This window comes from Propithecus coquereli, unplaced genomic scaffold (genome assembly GCF_000956105.1).
Source record: "Propithecus coquereli isolate 6110/MARCELLA unplaced genomic scaffold, Pcoq_1.0 Scaffold332, whole genome shotgun sequence".
Taxonomy (NCBI): Eukaryota; Metazoa; Chordata; class Mammalia; order Primates; family Indriidae; genus Propithecus; species Propithecus coquereli.
In genome coordinates this window covers 1,318,915-1,336,800 of record NW_012148975.1, presented here as the reverse complement: position 1 = coordinate 1,336,800, position 17,886 = coordinate 1,318,915, and the positions used below count along the sequence as shown (strand labels likewise).

Below are 17,886 nucleotides of genomic sequence, written 5' to 3'. Positions count from 1 at the left end.
AGAGTGATTTGTATGCAACTAGTTATGTTAATATTATGATGTGTTTAAGGATCAAATTATTGAAAACAAAAGATATTTAAATTATTTTTTAAATTCATTAGGCTCAAGGAGCTCAAGGAGCAGAATGAGAGATATTTTTAAAAATGCGTACATTTTTGAGTTATTCAAGTAATGAAACATGTTGTCAATGACAATCAAAGGCAATGTACAAGTCACCTAGTGAACACTATTGCATTAACATAAATATTTTTTAAAGATTTACTTTCAAAAGTGCAATTATTCATACCTGAACAACTTTTTGGGATTGCACATCAATGATAAGGACTCTGTCCAAGGTTGGCTGTGCAACATAAATGAACTTGTCTTTGACATTAACAGCTGATGCCCACACACACCTCTGAACTTCATCTCCCTCAGCTTTGGGACAGACTTCATCCTGTTATGTAGGAAATAAAAATGGAATTTATATCTTAAATTATAGCATGGACATGACAATATCATGGGTAAAATGAATGTTTTATGCTTTACACATTGAGCATCAAATGTTAAATATGTATATAGAAAGAATTTAATCAAATAAAACAGTATATAGAGCATATTTAAATTCATAAAATATGTATAGAAATCAATGATAAATGAAATCTCTTTAAAATAAATATTTTGTTCTTAGTTATTTTTCTAGTGAAATGTAGTTCTTTCATTTTTTTACTATTTGTTTTTAACTCAGCAACTTCAGAAAGTCCAATGTTTTTTCCCCAACTTTCCCCATCTCAAGTTTCTTTAACGGAATAAATGTCACACTAAAGTATATTCAGAGCTTCTCGAAATATTAGTGGCTGTCCCCATGCCACATCCATGGTCTTGTCAAAAGTCACAAAATCCTCTGGAAATGATCGCAGGTGTCTTCTAATCTGTGCTGAATCAGAAGCTTAGAGAAATTATAATAAGGTATTTATCCACAATGATTATTTAATTTTTAAATTTAATATCAAGGTCAAATTTTATAATATCTCTCAATCTTCCCAAGGCTTTTTATTCTGCTCTTTTACCCCAGAACTGCCTTCTGGTTGAAGATTATACAGTTTGTGTTAGATGGCCATGAATGAGGCCAAAATAATACCCTCTGTTTCCTCCTTTCCTTCGTTTTGTGAGTAGGTAATTGTTGAAGGGATACATAAGCCTTTGTGATTCAGACTAACAGACACATCATAAGTAGAAGGATGTGAAAAATGTCATTTAGCTCATGATTTATGTTTTCAGGTTTTTCTTTTATTCACTAGTCTATTAATTACAGTTGAAAACTGCTAATAAGAGAAACATTAAATTGTACATAAAACACATGTGTAATGATAAGCACATGATATATCCGATGTTTCACTTGACGTATTATTTACATCTGTTCATTAAAAACCAATGTCTAACTTCATTTATTTTTATGGTCCAGTTATCTTCTAAGCTAAATTAGAATAACAGTTTATTTATTCTCTAATTCATATAAAAGCAGTTTCTCAGCAGAGATCTCTTTCAGCACATATATTTGATATTTTATAATCATGAAACAAAATCAACAATGCTTTCATTATTAACATTGCTAAATATTTATTTTTATTTAAAGGTAATACTGAAAGCAGATATACCATGTTTGACATTTAGTAACTATACTGAATACCCTCCTCAGGCAGCACAACCATTATAGGTGGTTTTTCTATTTACATAAGACTTGGAAAATAATGTTACTACCAGAGCACTTTGCAATGAGATATCCAGTGTGTGATCTACTGTTCTCCAAACTTGAGATCTAATTCAGGAAGGATATAGAGCATTCATAATTTTTAAGATCCAGTCCAGTATTATGACTTTTACTATATACTATAGTAAAACACTATATAACAATAGTGTTTTCTTATAAACAGTACAGCTTGTTTCAGATTTCCAAGACAAAAGCAAAAAAACCTGAAAACTAAGCACTTAATGTGCGGTAGCTCTGGGGTTATGAAATCAATTTCATTTCCTAGAATGTGCCTTAACCATTACAAGTGACTACCAGCGGCATCAACCTGAATAACATTCATGACACCCTGGAGAAGGTAGCACGAACCTGGAGGCAGAAGTCCACCCTGAGCACATGCTCACGATAGAGTACAGTACTGTACGTTCATTCATCAATTCCTACTGAAACACCATTTTCTATGTTAGTTACCCTGACCCAATTAATTCACATTGTATGTCAAACTTTTCTTCAGAAGTATACTGAATGACATTGGAAGGAACCTATTTTGTGAGAAATAAACACTATGTAAAAATATGTACTTGAGAGGCATGAAGAGGTGGGGAAAAAGTGGGACCTCAGGCTGGTGAAAGGCTCAGAACATAGGGAAATTGTTTACAAATTTTTTGCTGTTTGTAAAAGCTACCCGCAATACCTGCCAAGATAATGAAAAGCATAAGTGACCTGACACATAACTGTCAGCCAAACAACGGCTGAACCAGGAGCAATATCCACCCCTTTGTTTGCTACAAAACTATTCAACAGTAAAATAAACTGCTTTGCTGGGAATTATTTTCTATTTGTATGCTGTTCCCATAAGATATCCCTGACTAGATTTATAATCATTTTTACAAAGCCATTAAAAGTTTCCTGACAGTCACTCTGAGTTTTTTTTTTTTGCTTTGTTTTATTCCATTATTTTGATTATAGTCTATTAGTTCCCATTTTACAATAGCACTCTTATTTTATCGGATTACATAGATTAGTATTTATGTCCATGAATGCAAATTGTAGAGGAATGTTTTTCACATCAGTTAAGCATTTAACGGTATAAAAAAAAGACACAAAATACCAGACATGGAAAATAAGATTAAGATAACACATCTGATGAGGAAAATTGTCAGGAATTTTGTAAAAATGTATCATTCAATCACCTTTTTATAGAAACATGCACTACCAATTAGAGTGAAAGAAATTAATAAGATATTGGGACTAATGAGGATGAAAGTCTATAAGAAAAAGAAAATGCTAGTTCATAACTTATCCTATTCCCTTTTGGTAATTTCCATACTGAATCACATATTTCTTGCAGATGTATTATCCTCTCCCAAAATTTTAAAGGAATACAAGTTGTGTTACTATTGATGATGTAAGTTTTAATTTAGCAATTAAAATAGTGTTAATAGTTCCTGATTTACATCTATAGACCTAATGAAGTCAAACAGAAGAAAATGTCTACTTGTCTTCTTCTAGGATTTTGCCATTTTTATTTCTTATATTGATTAACTATTAAAAATACTTCACCCTAAAATTTCCAAATTCCCATCTTTTCTTCCTTTTCTTCATACTCCCCGTCTCAGCACATCCTGCATCATTTACAGAGAAGAAAAATATTTGTCACAAGCACCTCTGTTTTCCTTGCATCCAACTCAATAAGTTCCTGTCATGACACCCTTCTCTCATCCTTCTCTCTAATCTTAGATTTGTCCACTATCCTTTGCTTTCACAAAGACCCACCCTACATTTTACTTACAGCTTTAATTGTATCTTCAAGTATTCAAACATACACATTGCCCCCTAAATTTAAGAAATAAACTTTACAGCAACATTGATTGGATTCATCTGCTTTCCCTTCCAACCCTCTCTCTAATTCTCTTCTGACTTTTGAGCAAGCTTTCTGGAATGTTACTTCCATTTCCTGGTCTTTCACTCTAAATTGATCATACTTGAAACTGGCTTTCATGATATTACCTCTTTCAAAAGAGATACCTTCAAAGTCACCTGTAGCATCAAAATTCCCAATTGTTCATCTTTAGTTCTTGTTGGGAAGCATTTATTGAGCACTTACTATGCCAAGGATATTGTCCAAAGCTATGTTTGAAAATAAAAACATGCATATAACAGAATGCCTGTTCTCAAGTTGCATATAAATTCTGCTGCCTTTGGCTGCTTCAGACACTTCATTCCTCATAGAATGTCCTTTCATTCTTGTAAGACAAGGATCACAATGTGAGGGCCCCCAGGCCAAATTCAACCCACTGCCTATGTGTGTGGTCCAGGAGACAAGAATGTTTTCTGTATCTTTTTTTTTTTTTTTTTTTTTTTCAAGACAGAGTCTCACTGTGTTGCCCGGGCTAGAGTGAGTGCCCTGGCATCAGCCTAGCTCACAGTAATCTCAAACTCCTGGGCTCAAGCGATCCTACTGCCTCAGCCTCCCAAGTAGCTGGAACTACAGGCACACACCACCAGGCCCGGCTAATTTTTTCTATATATTTTTAGTTGTCCGATTAATTTCTTTCTATTTTTAGTAGAGACGGGGTCTCGCTCTTGCTCAGGCTGATCTCGAACTCCTGACCTTGAGCGATCCACCGCCTTGGCCTCCCAGAGTGCTAGGATTACAGGCGTGAGCCACCGCACCCGGCCTGCATCTTTTAATGGTTGGAAAAAAATAGAAAGAATACAATTTCATGACATGTAAACATATGAAATTCAAATTTACATAAATAAATGTGTATTGAAACACAGTTCTACTCATTTATTTAAATATTGTCTTTGGCTGCTTTCATGCTACGGTGAAATAAAAAGACCATATGGACAGCAAAGGCTAAAATATTTACAATTTTTCCATTTGTAGAAAAAATGTTGCTGATGCTGTTCTAGTATACATCCCTGCCCTAGTTATCATTTTAGTCTTATTAGCTAAATTCTTTCTGGCTGTGTATCTTCTTTATCTTCTATTTGCTAATTATGGCTTCAGGAAAGCCAAGGCTCAGACTTTAGTTTTCTGCTCTGTTTCCTTTACATTAAATTCCTCTGAAAACTCCACCATTCTGATTGCCTAATTGCTATTATGGACAGATGACACCCAGAGATTAATCTATGGCTTTGCCATTCACCAGGCTTTCTTCCTTCCATCTGCTTCCAGAAAAAAATGATTGAAAGGGCATTTCAGACAAAGATATTATGTAGGACAAGAAAGTGTGCTATATTAAAAAAATTAAAGAGGAAAATAAACCAAAGAAAGGGTGACAAAATTGCACACATGTACACAGAGAGACAGATAAAGAAAGATAATAAGATTTAAATTACATTAGGGAAGTTTCAGAAAAGGAAGCAATTTTATAAAATAATAGACTACGGAATAGAAAAGTAACAGAGAATAAAATTGGCAATAAAAATCATTTCTAAACCTATATATAGAACATAAGCATAGTTGATATGTAAAATATCCTATCTTTTAGGAAAAAAATTAAAAATATACATTTAATTATGTAAGGAATGACAGGCCTAGGAGGATGAGCAGCTAAAGCATAGAAAAGGGAGGTTAAATGAACACCAGTGGGTCAGGGTGCTCTCAGATATAAAGCAAAGTCAATATCTGATTCTCTGTATAATTGGGATTAGCGACGCATTATGTAATTTACACAGCTGTGAATGGAAACAAATGGGCATTAGTACTATGAAGAACACAGAAATATATATGCAACAAATAAAATGACCTAAGATGTATACACCCAACCTGGGCACTGAATTAGACAGCACTGCGGATCCATCCAAAAGTGTTATGTAGACACTCTTAGAGGGGTACGGAACAGAAATAGATGTTGAGACGAAGGAGGAAAGAGAGAGTTTGGTCTTTCAATAAATGATTGAATATAAGCATTAGAGTTTGAAAATGCACGGAGACATTGCAGATGTGGGTTCTCTCGTTGATCTGGCAACTGGCTATGGAAAATAAACTGGTGCTAGTAGTTCTGCATTGTGTCATTTTCATGATTCTCTACCAATCAGATTCCTAAGACAGGGAGAGAGGTCCCCCACTTGTTAGTAATTGAAAATTGATTTGACACAGGTGTTCTCTTGGCTGCCAATTTCTCAAAATCTACTTTCCTTTCTTTAATGCCACAAATAATGCATAAGATTGTGTCAAAGGAAAAAAGAAAGGCAATCAACATAATTCTTTCTGCTTTCTATAGAATTTCCTTCAAATTATTCTTTCCAAGAATCTCTTTTGTTCAAAAATAATTGAGTCATTCATTTTTAAAAATTATCACTTCAAAATATATAACTGTAATCTCTATTGTTCTTCAACAAATGTCTTCTCGATTAGCTAGAATTTTCTCCTTAATATTTCATAAAAAGTGAATGACTATCCACAGCTATTGAAAAGCACAACACACATTTAGTAATCAAATTCTCTTCAATCTGCATTTGGCAGCCACATTTCTAACACCTACATAATGCATCTCTAAATACATTGTGTTTTACTGATTTTTCTTTGAACTTTCACAGAATTTATATTTCATGCCACATAATTTGGCATTCAATCATACACTATCATTCACAATTAAAACGTTCACCTTTGCTATCCTTATATTTCTACATGTTGTAAACATAATGGCAAAGGTACATTATTTGCTTGGTAAACACATGCTGAAATCTCACTTATAGTCAAAAAATAAGAGGCAAAAGTGATACATATTCCTCAATCATAATGTTAAACACTGCGCCATGTGATCAAGAGTCGTTGAGAAACTGAACTTTAGAGTAGCACTAACTAAAATGCGATCTGTGCGCTGCTGCCAGTTGTCAACCATTTGTTACCAAATTGAAAATAACTATATAGAACCTTTCACAGCAATTTGACATTGCCACAATATTGACGTATGTGATCAGTGGACTTATCTGGTTAGAGTGGTGTCAAATTTGCCTGGAGGTTTTCATGCGGTGAAAACTACCTACTGATTTTAAAAAAGAAAAATAGATTGAGCAAAAACCAAAGTAATCCTTTCCCACAGGGAGTGCATGAAGCACTGATTCATGCTCTGTTTTCTAGCTTTCTCTCCTGTCTTTCCATTTTTCTTTCTTTTTTTATACTTTTAACCAAAGCTTTAACAATCTGAGTCAATTGATATTAATACCAAAGCAAATAATGAAATACTTGAATAAATAGCATTCATTTTATCAAATGCCCTAGAATGTAAATAATTACTCTCGATGAGGAACTATTCAATTCGTCACAGATCAAAGCAAATAATATAAGGATTCTTTTGTACCATATCAGAATGTTTAGGTTCGAATTCCCAGGGTAATATTTATGCTAGTGTAGAAATATGTTTATATGTATATGTAATATATGTATATAGACAAACACATATATTTATATATAAAATCAAGTCTAAGCTGTTTGTGAATATCCTAGATATATTGTTTCTTCTAATCTTGCTTTGCAACATTAAAAAATCAGTGTGACAATAGTGCATTAAACAATTTAATGTCAATGAATATCTTCCTTATTTAACCTTTTCTAAAGGCACTGAGGTTAAAGTATTTTCATCAATTTTTAATTGAGATCACTGCTTATAACCCAAGCAAAACAATTTTTTTCCTAAAAATGAGATATATTCAATTTATCACATTCTATTTGTCATTTTATTTATAGATATCATGAACAGTCTTTCATATATTAGTCAAAGCATAGGGAGTCACGGCAATGTAGAGGCTGTATATGCCTTAATTTACGTTACCTTGGAACACTGTTTTGTAGTACTATTTTGATTCTAGGATATAAAAGGTACAAAGGCTACATTATAGATATTTTTATCCTTTCTTTTAATACAATAAGAATGTATGTGTTTCATTCATTGATACAATAAAAACAGAGTTAATGACACTAGACTATTATAAAGCCAGGATTGGTTTCTCTTTAGAGACAATGTATTAAAGAGGTTAAACAAAATAGACTCTCAGGTCGACAAGACCTAGATATAATGTCCAACTGTATATTTATATTAGCTGTGTAAATATTCCTTTTAAGCCTCATTTACCTCATTTGTAAAATGAATATACCAATATTACCTATCTCTTAGAGTTATTGTGAGGATTGAATAAAATCGTATTTGAGAAGGTCAAATAATAAATGTTACTAGTTAATTCCATATAGAAAATTCTCTATGGACTACATTTTATAAAACTATAATAGTCTACATATTTTGATACAAACTTATTTTTCCAAACCTTTTGGAGGGAAGTTTGCTGTGTGTGTTTAAGAGACATGACTGTTGCATACAGGACAAAGGGATTTTTCCCCCATCTGTCATTTGGCAGTTTTGTGACTGAGCAAATCATCTGAACTTTCTCTTTTGCTCATCTGGAAATTGAGGGGATTAAATTAGAATTTTGTCATTTGTTTTCATAAGAGAAAAAATCAAAGTTATCTGAATTATTTCAGCTCTGCTTAAATGTAAAATGTAGTTATACTGATTTATAAAAATATTGATTTAGGTAAGAATAGCTGGTTAAACAAATAGAACTTCAGAGTGTAAAATTTGAAATGCCTACAGAACCTAAGACAAGAAAATTCTAGACATATTTATTGCAAGCACAGCACTAGACGGTTGGTGTCCTGGTTCTCCTGGCTTTTGCAAAGGAGCTGAAATCCTGGCTAGGGATTGGTCCAGGGGCCGGAACCAGAGGGGCAGGCACTTAGTACGTGATGGGAAAGGCAACACTGCAATAGTGGGGAGATCAAATTAACTATCAAGACCAAAGGTCTCACATTAGGTCAAAGAACCAGTAAAGAGAAGTTGGCAAAAAGGCGTTTGAATTGAAAGCTATCACTGAAGCACTAAAGGAAATTGACAACGTTGGCAGATATAAGTAAATGTAAATTATATGGAGCTTGAAGGTTCATTGTGGGGCGCCTTGATCAAAACCTAGTGTGGATAGCTGGAAGTAAAGAATTAAATGTGTTTAATTTTGTTGCCCCATACAATGATTTGATTTCTATAGGAGCAATACTACTCTATTTAAAATTTGTTTTACAAAGCACAATTAGTACGTGGGTTAGCAAGAAAAAAATAAGATTAAAAAAATTCACTACTGTATAACATATGAAGTTAACTGACACCAGATACACACACACAACTGCTGCTGTAAGTATGTAATCCTTTCTTAAAATAATGGGAAGCTCATTATAATCACAGCATCACCATGCACACTATTGAATACCACAATCATGGGAAGATAAGCCTTACTTCTTTTAAATACATAGTATGCTCGAGTTTCCTTAAGTAGCGGTAAGAAGTTTTGCCCAAATGGTCCATTCCAACTATTGATTATACATGTTTATGATTGAAAAGATCAATAAAACATTTGCTTTAATGCCTAAAGTGCACATCGCTCTGTACAATTCTTCTGATAGCTGGATGTTCAGCCTTTTTCTTAGACTTTGAAAACCAGGAATCTTTGATAGTTTGTTAATTCATCTTTTAAGCCATGACCCCAAGAACTGAACTTCAATTTTTTACTTTTTTATTTTTATTTTTACTTTAGTCCTTTCTTGTGGAATTCATTTTCTTGGCCTGACCAATTATCAATTTCATAGCTATTAATTGTTTTAAAATCTATATTTGCTTTATTAATATACGAGAACAGAAGTAAGTCTGTTAAAGTAAAAATTCTAGTTTTTAAAAGACATTTTAAATGTATTCCAGTTGGATTTAATTTACCTTGATGTTTTATATTTCTCATATTATTGTAGAATAAATTAAATTATTTCTCATCTTTACAAATCCATAATAGAAAAAGGAAACAAACTTTTAAGAAAAAAGTTCCAACGATTTGAGTAAGAAGGAACATCAGATATAAGTTCCCCTACTCCTTTAAATTTTTATTATATTTCTCCATTTAGTGATGACATATGAGCTCCGGTAACACACATTTTACCAACTTCTCTTTTTGGGAGCCTTTGTTGAGGAGTGAGACAGGTTTTACTGATTGTTTTTCTATATATGCATATGTAGGCCTTCTCTGTGAATATCAAATTCTGTCTTATAACTAAGAAAAGTTGACATGGAAGCATAAATTGAGTTGAATTTATGATTGTTGGATTATTTACCTTTGGTTAAGTACAGTATAACATTACTTAAAAATTGAACTTTTTCTCTGTAGCTCATAATCTCACCAAGCAGATGGTGCGATGTCATTTTGACCGAGTTCCTCTGTTTTCCCACATTGTCCAGCACAGAAGTGCCTTATGTGGAAGACATACGTTTTCGGCTTAATAGATTTTGCAAGACTTCTACTGACTGAAAAAATGACTCTAAAGTGTAATGGATTTATCTTCAAAAAATTATAAATCTGTTTCCAGAGATAATTATAAGCATTTCTAAGTTTAAATTTTATTGTAATTCACACATAAATTTGTTCCACATAAGAATGTCTACAAAGAGTAACATTGCACTTAACCTTTTATGTCAATGTTCTTTAAAGTAATTTCAACATAATTTATACTATTTACTGGTTAATTATAATTACCAATAACCTTATGTTTGATTTCTTATAATTATGTGGTAAAAGAATACTAGATAAATAATTGTATTCATGTATATTTTGTTATGTTTTTACCAGTTAATAAAAAAATGAAAAAAGATCTATTTTTAAAAGCATCTTTTTAAATCTTTAGAAATGTGTTACTTTAAAGGAAAAATCTTGCTCAGTACCTATCTCCATTTTAGCTGGAAACATAGAGATAAAAGGTATGTCTTCTTTGTCCACTCTCTTTAAAACTGTGTATTTTTAAAGAATTATTGTATTTTTTAAAAATAATTGTATTTTTTTAAAACATTGTTATTTTTTTAAAGAATTACATTTTGTCTTGTCTATTTTTTTACTGGCAAATTAAATAGGGGTCCAGTTACACTATCCATTTCAGGAAAATTCCTCAGAGTAAGAACATAAAAACAATATTGAGTGAAACTTCACCAAAAGTGACTGTGATTTAGTTCAACACAAATCCTTGAAAATGTATCCAGATTATATAATCAGTATGTTATTATTTATTTCTATTTTATAATTTTCCAAGTAATTTCAAAAGTGAGCTATCAGATACAAGAAAATATTTTGTGTAATTATATTAATAGATAACTGTACATCAAAAGTTCCTGATTATAGTATAGCTCATGATATGACTATGTTGTTGTTGGCAATTCCTAGATGAAATATTGACTTTGTCATTTATTTGATAAATAATCCATGATATGTTCTCTAAAAATGCTTCAACAATATTTTGAAAGTGACTAAAATAGAAAAAAATATGAATTGTAATAGGCAATAAATTAGCAGTTTAAATAGTTAAAACATGAACAATAATTTTGAGTTTTAAGTTGTTTTTATTATAATTCTTATTATATAGTTGTATCTTCATTTCCATGCAAAATACATTATATGAATTAATTATATTATAAAGTATATATAGAGATGTAAATATCATTGTAAACACTGAGAAATTATTTTTAAATATTTACCAATTAAAATATTTAACAAAATAAAATTGAAACTGATAATTTACTATACTTTCCCAAATGATTCAAACTGATACTTGTGACCTACCTGAAATACAGAAAAGAAATTTGAAAAATGAATACCTTCACTGTTAAATTAAAATTTTGAGACCTATTTTTGGTATATAAAAAGTCAACAATTAGAAATCAAACAAGTGTTCAGAAAATTAACATTAAATGGAAATTTTGAGTAATTTTGAGAAAAAAAGGACTAAGGATTTAAGTAATCATTAAAATTATAAATCTAATCCATGAAAACACAGAAATAATTATAAAATTGTTAATATATTTAGGAAGAAGATAATCTAGAAGTTATGTAAGCAAAATTATCATCTTTCATAGAGGAACACCAATAGAAAATATTTAATGATGATAATTCAAGAAATATCACTCCTGAGAACATTATTTAAAGTGATTAAATGTAGTAATTGATTGTATAAAGTGGGAACATAGATAGGGAGGCATGAAGGAAGAAACTAATATTTTTTATCATATATAATTTTGTATTATTTTATTTTTACCATGAAAATATATAAATTTGAAAAAAAAACGCAATTAGGTACTTTTTTGTGAATAAAAATAAATCGTAGACCAGAAGACTTAGTGTAATCTTTTTCTTTTTTTAGCATAATAAAGTATCAAGAAATAATATAATTTAAGACACATAAGATAGATTTGTGTGATTTTGTAAATCTCAAGTAAAAAGTTTTTGATGTTTAAAGATATCTATATTAACAATTTTTCTATCAAACTCTTCAATTTTATCCTTAAAAAGTTTCTATTGAATAATTCAAATAATCTTAAACAAAATTTTCTCTAAGTTATATGGAATTTACTTTCATCTGTGTATTAGTGGGTCCTTATTACTCATATAAAATGTTTAAATATGTTGGCAACGTATCGTTTGAGACATACATATTCTGGTCACATTCATCCAAATGAATTGACAAGGTTTTATCAATAATCTCTTGAAAAGGACTTAATATACTGCTTTAGATAAAGTTACTTAACCCAATTAATAATGCTATACATGTCCATTACAGTGCTGTTGCACAAATTATAAGCTTTCTCATTGTCATTCCCCCAAATGCTCGGCTTACATACTAAGGTCTAATAGAGACAATGTGAGAATTGTAAAACAGTGTGACTTTTAATAAAACATTTGAAGACCTCTTTAAATCTAGGATGTCAAAAACCAAGTTCACAAATTTATTTCTTTTGAAATCTACAGAGCAATCTTCTAAGGAATAGTTAGAGGTAGTTTACATTACTCTCTTTAGGAAGCTCTTTGCAAGACATCAGTGTAACCACAAAGGGACAAAAGCTTAAAGTTTTATCATTCTATAACCCATTGTAAGTTAAGTCACGTTTGAATAGAGACCCACTGAGAAAAGAATAAGTGGGGAAACATTTTGATTACTTTTCTTAAATGCACAATGGTGCTAAATTCAAAAGGTTGCTCCCTGGTTAAATGGGGAAATGAATCCTCTGCATCATGTAAAGGGGCTGGTGTTTTAACAAATATTTTTGTGGGCCTTGTTTGGAGAAGTAGTAATTGGATTAGAAACAGAATAAAATGCTGAAAAGACAAAGTGGAGGTATTGCTAAGGGAATTGACGAATGTCCTGAAGGCTGCACTGCTTGATTAAAGGGGGCACCGGCAGAGAAAGAAATGTAGACTATTGAATTTCCCCATTTCTAACCTCAGTTTCAATTACTCAGTACTTAAATATTCTGGACACTACGGAAAACCTGCGTCTATATACAGATACTGTTCTAACGGGGTACTAATAGTATTTATTTAAAAATGGAAAATACTTTTGGTATGTGGAAATTCCAAATCCAGAAAGCAGAGATTTTAAAGATTCACATCAGATTTCCTGTATATAGTGTGTTTAGTTAGACAGTTCATTATCATTTAAGTTAACTTTAAAACCAGGAATAGAACCTTCAGTTTCCACAATATAGGACCTGATATAGGCCTAATAAGAGGCAGGTGATTTTCTTTAGAGCTTTGTTAGTACCCATCAAAGAGTAATACCACGTATGTGTGAAGAAAAGCAACTAGGTCTATAACAAACAAAGATGGTGACCGAGTTAAAAAGTGTTCAAGATTAAAAGAATGATAGATAAAGGTGACACAGTAGTAGAAAACCAGAAGAGTAAAAATGTTGGTAAGGTAATCTTTTAAACACTTTTCCAAACTCATTTCAGTTTGAATCCTGAATCCATAAGTTTAGAAGAGAATTCTATTTGCTTGAAGTTCATACTCTAGGTGACAAGATAAAATCATGTATACAACTAGGATAAATATAGCAAGAATCCTATTAGTAAAGCTACATAACACAAAGAAAAAAAGAGATTAAAAAAATAACTGAAAGTTTGTCATATAAATTCTCACCAACTCACTATCAAAAGCTGAAACCTAATGTAATTTGACTTTGGACCAAAATTGAATTTTTATTTAGAACAAGCAAACAGCTGCTTCTGAGAGGTTTGATGGACTATTTTATATTCTAAATATATCAATATTATCTAAACTTTACTGATCAATGAGTTATATTGGGAATCGCACTACTACTCTCTTAATGTTGACCGTGAATCTGAAAAATATTATATCCATGTTTAATTGTATTTAATGGGAAAAAAATGATTCCAAAAGACTCATTTTCCCACTTGTACTCAAGAGATCTATCTTTTAAAGTCAGTTAAACTAGTTCTTTTCCCTGGGCTAGAAACCCAAACTACCTTATACAGCACATCTGCACGGAAACTTTTGATCATGTGATCCTAAATTAATAGACCCGTGAGGTTATATTTACATTGAGACAATTCAATGATAAATTATTCTATAAAGCATGTTTCACAAACACACTGAAAGAAAAACAATGTTTTGTGGGAAGTGTAAAGTAAGGAGAAAGGCGGGGAGAGAATTAGATGTATACTTCTTTAAACATAAAGAATGCATAAAAGAATAAACAGCCAAGGCTCTCAGCAATGAAATTTTTGTTAAATTCAAAATAAATAATGTTTCTTGACCACCTGTCATGTAGAAGGCACTGCACTGGGCATGTTGGGAATACAAACGCTAATTAAACCTAGTCCTTGACTTCAGGAAATAGGAAGATGTGATGGTTGCTTTTATATGTCAACTTCGCTAGGCTGCGGTAAGGTATCCAATCGTTTGGTCAAACACTAGTCTGGATGTTGCTGTGAAGGTGTCTGTGGAGGTGAGTAACATTTATAATCAGTTGAGTTTAAGTAAAACATACTACCATCCATAATGTGTATGGGCCTCATCCGGTCAACTGAAAGCCTTCAGAGCAAAGACTAAGGTTTCCCTCAAAAGAAGGAATTCTGTCTTAAGACTTCACCATAGAAACCATGTGTTAGTTTCTAAGCCTGCCCTACAAATTAAGACTCAAGATTACAGTATCAACTCCTGCCTGAGTTTCCAGCCTGCTGGTCTGATCTGTGGATTTTGCACTCAAGACTACAACATCAACTACTAATTTGAATTTCCTGCTGACTGGCCAGCCCTATAGATTTTGGACTTGACACTCCACCCACAATTGTGTGATCCAATCCCCTAAAATAAATCTCCCTCTAGATAGAAATAGAGATAGAAATCCTATTTATTCTGTTTTTCTGGAGAAATATTTTCTCATTACATATACTCAACATCTTTCTCATGAAATTATTTTATAAATAGTCATTTAAATGTAGTGGAAAGTAGCATCAAATACCTTCCATATTCTGAAATTCTCATCTTTCTTGTGTTAAAACATAGGAAAAAATAACTTCATGCAAGAAAAAATTATTTTATTCTTAAAGCATAATATGATCAATCCACTTATTCTATGTTCTTATGTATACATAAAAGTGTCTGTATATATATATTCTAATTATTTAAACTTATGTTAAGGAATGAAAAATAACAGAGCAATATAAAGTAAGAAGTTTTCTACCCAAGTCTTTCTTTCACATGTGGTGTATAATAATTAAATAAGAAATATGTCTTTCTTTTTTGGGATAAGTGAGTGCCTACATATTCTGTATTTAGAAATCATAAGCAGGAATTAGTTTAAGCAATTCCCCTTTAATCCCACATGTAAGATGACTAGGTTTCCAGGGGCTGTGACTTGTGAAATCTGATATATTGTATTAGTTCTTAATACCTAGTCATCCCTGCTTTGTTACTATTGATGTATACTTGTGAATAAGGGTTCTCTGATTGAAGAAAATGAGTTAAAGTTGTCACTATTCATGTTGCGTTTCCATTTTCTTTTCAATTTTTATTTTTTATAGAAAATTATATATAGTTTACATATATAAAGTCTCTCTATATGCATATTTTGTATATTCACTTCTCTCTCTTGAGAGGGAGATAAGTTCTACAAAGTGTTTAGTTGTTTTAGAAGACTGTCTAGTTAATATTCTAAGGCTTTACAGAGGGAGAAATTCAGGTAAGTAAAGTTCACATCTTTGTTGCTCAGACATGTCACAAAATTGCCACATCAAATTTGTATTTCTTTTACCAGCTTTAGCTTCCAAGTGGTTAATTAACTCTTCCAGAGCTATCCAAAAATGTTCTGGAAAAGCACACATTTTAAGTCCTTGATCACATAGCATTGAACCATTTACTGATACCCTGGAGTAGAACATATGTGGTACAGCAAGATCATTCTTTGTCTCCAAATTTGCAAATCAAATTCCTGCGGTGACAGTTTTGTGATGAAGAGTATGGATTTCACAGGTTATCTGATTAGCACTAGTAATTCAAGTTTCAAATTCTGTGGTAAAACCAAGACATCTGTGTCAGTTACCTACAAAACTGCTGGTCCTGTAGAAATCAGAAAGAAGCACTCTCCTGTAAGATGATTTTGCTCTGATAATCATTTCGACACCACACTTTCTATATGTGCATGTTAGCCTAGATTTCTCATGCAGAATGTTTTTATAAAAATATGAATGTGGTATAAGATTAAAGGATTTGCTTTATCAGAAGCAAGAATTTATGTTTTTATTCATGTGTTTATTACACACATATATGTACATAAACATACCTTATTCAAAAATGGACTTAGTATTAATAACGTAAGATTATATTAGAAAATGAAATTACATGTTAAATTTAAGGTGTTTTTGTACTTGTAGTTAAATTACAACTTAACAAAAGCAGTGGTAATATCATTTAATAATTTAGCCAATGGCTGAAATTTTAAAAAATAAATTGGTTTAATTTGTTTTAAACAATCATGGACATATTAAGTTAAATAATTTTCTTTATTTAAATAAGAGGATATTAGAATGCTTTATCCTACAGAATATCTAGGAAAAGTTGGTCTATTTTATCTCACTTTCGTAATTTTTTTTCCTTCTTTTCATTCTGGAACATGGCTTTAAAGTTTAAATTGTTGTCTCCATATATCACACTATGACAGCAACACTGGCTACTGATAGCTGGACTGAGGAGTTGAAAATAAAGGCACTAATATTTCCCCTTATAAATCTAAATTGTCCATTCCATTGAGACCTCATGAAAAATAAAGAATAAAGGAAATTAACTTTTCTAAAGCATTTAATGTACCCCAAATTTACACCAGATTATTTATACAATATTTTCTTTTTGTGAAAGTAACCACTGTCCACAAAAATAGGAGGCATTCTAAATTAAAGAGCAAGTGAAGTTATTGCATGTTTTTTTTATTTCTGATATTTAACTTCTGTCACCTTATTTTAAATGTAAACAAGTACATAGAAATATATAATATGTTATTTTGTCTTTCTCCTCAAATATAAAGTCTGTGTAGAGTAACAACCAATATAATAGCTTTAGTATTCTTCTTCCAACATAAGTCTCATATGTGTATAGGTTTCATTATATTTCTAAAATATAATTGCTAAAATAAAATTGCAAAAGAATTTTTTGATACTTGCCTGAAATCCCAGGAGCTTTTCACTAGGCTTAATATGCCTCTGAAATTCACATTCTATAGGTTGTATCACTTTGATTCCATCTTCATAAAAAACATAGAACATGTTCCCAATTCCCAGACCTTAGGAATAAAAACACATTTAAAAGTTCAAAATAAAATTATCATAAACTTTTACCACTAAAGCTCAGTGCCCCTCACATCCCTAGCAGGAGATCAATTTATGTAGTCATGTAATGTTAATAAAGCAAACCATATGGGACCTTTATCTTATACCCAAGCCACTTTGAGATATGCAGACATTCTACTTTATTCTTCCTGATCTGCAATTCAGTGGTTTATTTAATATAATTCAATAAATGTTTCATATATTTTAAAATAATTATACATGGGAGTCATATACTCTTTGATACATAATGTTGGATACCTTCCCAATTTAATGTAGGTGTTGATTAAGGAATAAATACTTTTTGAAGAATCAGATGTATTCTACTATTTTTATTAGAGTTCACTAGGGAATATCAAAAATTTCATTGTCTGTAGGAGTTTAGTTTATAGAAAGATTTTGAGAAACGAAAAGACCAAGTGCCCTAGATTTTGTGAACTATATATTTTCTTT

At 31.4% G+C, this 17,886-nt stretch overlaps 1 protein-coding gene across 3 annotated transcripts in view; it reads right to left on the bottom strand.

Annotated features, from left to right (window-relative positions):
• FSTL5 (follistatin-like 5) overlaps positions 1-17,886 on the bottom strand; it is a 920,996-nt gene that overhangs the window by 85,384 nt on the left and 817,726 nt on the right. For all 3 annotated transcript variants that reach the window (XM_012650551.1, XM_012650552.1, XM_012650553.1), the window contains 2 exons: positions 17,272-17,390; positions 287-436 (listed from right to left, as the gene is read on the bottom strand). In XM_012650551.1, the coding sequence (XP_012506005.1) occupies positions 287-436; positions 17,272-17,390 (269 nt within the window). The remainder of the gene's footprint in view (positions 1-286; positions 437-17,271; positions 17,391-17,886) is intronic.